Source organism: Peromyscus eremicus, chromosome 16_21 (assembly GCF_949786415.1).
Source record: "Peromyscus eremicus chromosome 16_21, PerEre_H2_v1, whole genome shotgun sequence".
NCBI classification, from domain to species: domain Eukaryota; kingdom Metazoa; phylum Chordata; class Mammalia; order Rodentia; family Cricetidae; genus Peromyscus; species Peromyscus eremicus.
The window spans coordinates 22,526,254-22,532,253 of NC_081432.1; the positions used below are offsets into that span (position 1 = coordinate 22,526,254).

General features: G+C 42.0%; 1 protein-coding gene across 1 annotated transcript in view; it reads right to left on the reverse strand.

Moving 5' to 3' along the window:
* The window catches only part of Herc4 (HECT and RLD domain containing E3 ubiquitin protein ligase 4), a 72,992-nt gene extending 67,924 nt beyond the window's left edge, over positions 1–5,068 (reverse strand). Inside the window, exons 1-3 of the mRNA XM_059243905.1 lie at positions 4,669–5,068; positions 3,030–3,060; positions 2,304–2,607 (exon numbers count right to left, since the gene is read on the reverse strand). Coding sequence (XP_059099888.1) covers positions 2,304–2,529 — 226 coding nt within the window. The 5' untranslated portion in view covers positions 2,530–2,607; positions 3,030–3,060; positions 4,669–5,068. The remainder of the gene's footprint in view (positions 1–2,303; positions 2,608–3,029; positions 3,061–4,668) is intronic.
* Between the last annotated feature and the right edge of the window lie 932 nt (positions 5,069–6,000).

Genomic DNA, 6,000 nt, shown 5'->3' on the forward strand with positions numbered 1-6,000 from the left:
GTTCCATTTCTTCGTTATAAGTGTTATGGTTATAAAGCAGTCTATGTAAAGAAATAATTCTTAGTTTTTCTCTACTTTCCTTGTGACTTAAGTAAAGTTCTGATAAAGGAATTGTCTATGACACAGACATATAACCAGACTGCTCAATTACAAGACTTGAAAACCAATTAAATAAGATCTAACAATTATCTTTACACTCATATCTCAAATTCAACAATTTATAAAAGGGGCAGGGAAAGGGCACATTTATAACATTGACAAACCATTCCAAAGAGAAATAATTTTAGTTAAAACATTATTAAAATTTACCACTCATGTACTTTAAACGAAAAAATGAGGCTGAAAGCTGGAATCCTTCCTATCACAGCCATCACACCTTTAATTTCTACGTCTTTCTATCTCTATAGCCTAGTTACACTTCAAAATATCAGAGAACCAGGGCTTTTGCTTAGGCTCGGAGCTCCCCAACCCCGTTTATAAAAGCAATTCTAGCTCCAGACTTACTTTTTGGTTATTTGTGTGACTACTGACAGAATTTAACTTAAACTTTTATTTCTTTAATTCAATGCCACAATATCTTTCTCATTTAAATTCCCTAGGCTTTAAATATTCAGCAGATAGAAGAATTTCAACTCTCTTTATTTACTTCATTACTTATGTCTGAACTTCCAACTCTAGCTCTTAATCTCTGGAAAGACAAAGCTCTTTTTTTCTTCTTCCTTTTCTCTCATCTATTTTATATGCCCTGGACATAAATGAGCTGATCTGAAAGTGGAAACATGTTCTTCAACTTTGTATTACTAAATAGTGTTTCCAGGATGAATTAACAGGAAGACAGAGATGTCACAATACAACCATCACAAAGTCAACAACAAGACCGAACAGCAGCTGGCTATCCCCAAACCTCATCTGTGCAGCTTGACATTCTATGAACTGATGTATGTGTTCACCCTTGTTCTGAACACCAAACAGTGTTTAGTAACATTAAACATTTCTAACCTCAGTAAGTTACAGCAAGCGTACTGGCAATTCCTATATCTAGTAAGTAATCCCAATACTACAGAAACCTCAACTTGGGGCAGCATTTCCACACTAAGCAAAATGTGCAGATAGTAAATTACCACCCACAACCACCTCAATGCCCAAGAGACTATGAAAATCTGGTAAGAGTCTGTAAAAGATGCTTTTGTGAAGTGTAATACAAAAAAACTATCATTTACTTTGAGTTCTACAATAATTAGACCTATTTATTAAGGACTCGCTCTCATTCATTCAATAAAACCAAGTTACATATTATGCCTCAAGAGGTGGGATTGAGACCCTACCCACATACAAGACTTAAACCTCCAGGATCTTGCAAATTAGGAGTAAAGTGTAGCAATGGTGCTGAGATGATATGAAAGATATTTCAATTTAATGCCTGAGTTTTTACACCTACATTGATCTCTCAAAAGCAGACTATAAAAAACAGAAACAAAACAACCACTGTACAATGAGCTGATAGAGAAAAAGGATTGCCATAGGGAATACCCAAGTGTCATTGCTATGAAACTAAGCACAGCAGCAGTCTCACCTGAATCTACTACCTTAATGTAGTAGATTTTGGTTGTCACAACTGAAAGCAAAGGACCTAACAACCATCTCAAACATGTCACTACCAATTAAACACAACACCCAGGAAAACAGACGTGAAATGTCACCAAATGCTTCCAATTCTCATTACCTGATAAATTAGTTTACGTTTTGCTTATATTACTCACCACAGTCAGACCACCTCACATTCACAAACCCTTTAAAAGCTAGCACTGACCACATGAAAGCAGAATAGGGGGCTGAACAGTATTTCTAACTAAGCAAAACAAAAATTATATATCTAAAGTATAACGGGGAGAAACGGAAGAACTCGGATATGATTTAAACAAGTAAACAAAAGTGAAAAGCTTTTATCATACCCCCCAGGTGTACAGAAACAGAGCAAGTTAGGAATTCAAAATCTGTTCAAGATGGCTGAACTTAATAAAGATTTTGATACCTTTATATTTTATACAAAATACACTGAAGGTTAATTTTTGTTGTTGCTACTTTCAACCACAATCAATTAGGGATCATACTAGTAGTAATAAAAGAAAAAAGAACCACAAACCAAAGTACTCAGAAGGGGGCAAAACTCAAGAATGTTTAACTCTTACTTTGATTTCAAAGCTTGATAAAGCCTGTAAGTTTAGGTTTACAGAGGTCATAAAAACCATCATTTCAAATGTAAAATGCTATCAATGACTAGAAATAGAGACCTTTTTACTTACCTGGTTTCTTTCTGGATTTTTCGTGACCAAGCTGTCCCAGATCATTACATCCACACGTGTACACAGTTCCATCATCAAGAACAAATACAGTATGTCTGAGTCCACAGCCAACATCTCGGACCTTTTTATTTACAAAAAAGTCACTTTTTCTGGGCTCTAGTACAATCTCTTCATCGATTCCACCCAAACCTAGTTGTCCATAGGATGCATTTCCCCAGCACAACATGCTTGTAAAGACTTTGGTCTTCCAGTTTCAATATAAAAGTCCCTTCTGAAACACTGGAAACTTGGAGGCACCCTATGTCTGAGGAGACAAACAAAGTTAATAGGATTTCAAAGAAATCGTGATGTATAACTGCTCTTTCATCAAGTGTTAAGTGACAATCAGGATGGCAATTGTTACATATTTAAAACATGCCTCAGAGTTATCAGTCAGTTCCAAGAACCAATCAGTTCTTTCATTTTTTAAAACATCATATACAAATGTTTAGGAAATAGCCATCACTTTCTACTACTCTTTGCAAAACTTAAAACCGTAACTGGCTTTGACTTACATAACTCAGTAATAAGTACTCTTATAAAATTATTTTTTTCTTTAAATAAGTTTAGTGAGAACAGTAAATAAGTCATGTGTCTAATGCCCAAACAAGCAAGAAGCCAGCCAACTGCAGAAACATAACCTTGAAGTCTCCCTCAACTCACCCAAGTCAACAATCTGATACCTACCTCCACATCAACAGAAAACTGAAGTTCTTATCTGTAACAGAAATTAAACCAATAATGGAACTTAAAATTGTCACAATTTAGACTGGCCTTCTCATTACTTATACTAGTAATAGGCTATATACAAAGTTAGAATTTATCAAGTCGTAATTTTAAAACAATCAACTCCATTTTACAAGTAAAAATATTAGCACCAACCTCTCTCTACTAACTTAATTTTAAAACTAAATCGATGTGATTCTAACACATAAAATATTCAGTTTAAATATCTAGATTCGCCGGGGGGTGGGGGGTGGGGGTGGGGTGGGGTGGGGTGGTAGCGCACGCCTTTAATCCCAGCACTCAGGAGGCAGAGGCAGGTGGATCTCTGTGAGTTCGAGGCCAGCCTGGTCTACAGAGTGAGATCCAGGAAAGGTGCAAAGCTACACAGAGAAACCCTGTCTCAAAAAAAAAAAAAAAAAAACATAAATAAATAAATATCTAGATTCTTCCAATTCAAAATTTTTTATTATGAATGGTTCCTACAAGTAAAAAATAGTATTAATTTATGTATACCTCTAGGACAATTAATTACCTGAAGATGAAAAACAAATTGTAAACAATCCCACAACTTTTTTTTTCCCCAAAATCGGAATGGGGTGGGTAAGGCATTGATAGTTTAATAGAGAAATCTATAGAACGTCTTCTCTTGAAAGACATACCATGAGGGGCTGAGAGACCTCTCAGATGTTAAGGGCATTCTTTTAAAGGATCCGGATTCAATTCCCAGCACCCACACCGCCGCTCGCTATTGTCTGTATGTAACTAGTCCCAGGGAATCCTACGCCCTCTTCTGGTCCTCCACCAACACCAGGCACACACATGGTGCACAACACCTAAGCAAAACATCCATAAACATTATACAAAAAAAGACATGAGTCTTTCTCATCTAAACCTCCGCTGTTTTGTTATTAAATGGCACCCTTATTGGAAGTTAGTCTTCCTCCTTGCTGTCCAAAGTCACCTAAATTCCTTACACTGAATCTGAGATTTCAAAACATAATTTTCCTGCACTTACGTTTATTTAGAAAGTGCCGAAGCTATCCCACTACACTCGCATAAACCAGAAATTTGATGTCCTCCCTTTGGGACAGCAAAACTCGAAAGTTCCAGAGAGTTCTGCATTGTCCTTCCGTATCTTTTTCGTACGGCTAGCGGAAGACAGAAACATATCTCCGATTTCAGCGCGCTTCGTTTGGGCACCCTTTTTTTTTTTTTGTTTTTTCCTCCAGAAGTCCGAACGGGTCTTGGAAAGGCGTTCTCTCGCCAGCAACAGGTAGAAGGGGAAGCAGTTTAGTTTCCTCTGCCTGACCATGCACGGCGATCGGCTCACGCGGCCCGGGGGAAGGGGAAGGGTCTGCACGCACCCCGCCTCGCGGGCCGACCAGCCAAACTCCCGCAGCTACCGGCGCGCCGCGCCCCGCCGAGACCCTCCCAGAGGGCTCGGCCCCGGCGGCCTCGGCCCCGGGGAGGCCCTTCCCCACGAGAGAGGTGCAACATCCCGGCCCCGGCAAGCGCTGAGGACGCCGGCGCCCTTCGCCAAAGGCCCCAGCGGAGGCCACCTCCGTCACACTACCCCGAACCCACCGGGGCAACGACTCACCGGGTCCCTCAGGGCAGGGAGAGCCCTAGGCGATGGAGGGCGGCCGCTCCCCCGGACCTCTGGACGGACGGCTCTCCGGCTCCCGAGATCTTCTTCCTCTTCCAGTCGGCCGCGGCGATGACCACGACTCCTCCTTCGGGAGAATCCCAGGCGCCGCTCAGCTGGCTCTGCTGCCCGGCTCGCTCACTCGCTCGCTCTCCCGTGAAACTTTCCCAGGTTCCTCGGAGGAGGAAACGCTGCCGCCAGCACTCTCCGGACCGAGAGACAGCCGTCAGCGACCCGGATGGAGCGGGAGGGGAAGGGCTGCTGGCGAGCAGGGCGGAGAGCACGAGGGGTGGAGAGAGCCGAGGGAGAGGCTGTCGACAAGGGAGAGGGGCGGTGGTTTCGCGGGGGATGGGGCGTGGGGGGGGAGGGGGGGGGAAGAGCCAGCCAGCCGGAAGTGGCCGCCGCGCACGCGCGACCCCGCCCACTTCCCCGTTCGCGCGCCTGCGCGGGAGTCTTCCCAGGGTTCTTCGGATCCAGGCGCCTGCGCAGTGTTTTGCTAGTCCCTGCTCCTAACAGACTAATGGAGAAGTGAGAGCTAGAAGCTGTCAGTGTACTTTATACTTTTTCTTTTTTTTTTTTTTTTTGTCGGTGTGTTCACAAGGGCTTCGGCGTTCACAAGGGCTGCTTAATGGAATTTTCTTTTTGGTTTGCCTTTCTGTTTGTAGGTTTTTAGCCTTTTCATAAATTTTATTCTACCTTTCCTAAGGAGATTTTGAAGTAGCCGACGAAACACAAATATGGTTAGAAAAGCAGATGTCTCAAGTGTAAACCCTTAAACTCACCTGAACTTAATCTAAACATGTGAGGTGTATTGATAGCAATGGAGCAATGAGATTAGCCTAAAAGATTAGCCTAATCTTTGTTCGGGTTCTTGGAACTGTGTTGCCTCACATTTTCAGCTAACTCATTGGAAGATAAGGTTAAAATTGTCTGGCTTCTTTCACTCAGGAAAAAAAAAAAATAGAGCGTGTGGCTGCAGCTCCAGCTTCATGAAAACGAAATCCAGGTTTCACAGGCCAATGTTAACATCAACTTGATACCAAATCTGTCTGTTGAGTCTCAAAAAAGAACCCAGTGAATGAATGGAGGGCAAATTGTTGGGGCAAGAAAAAAGATGTATTCAGTAAGACGCCAAGACCAAGAATGTGTAGTAGCTTACCGACATTTTAACCTTCTTAACACAGGTTCCATGCCCCCTTTATCCTTAGGAGGAAATGATTGAGGAAACGCGGTAGCTAATGATCTCTGGGGCTGTGTCAATCTTGAAGAAGGAGGGGAAAAACAACA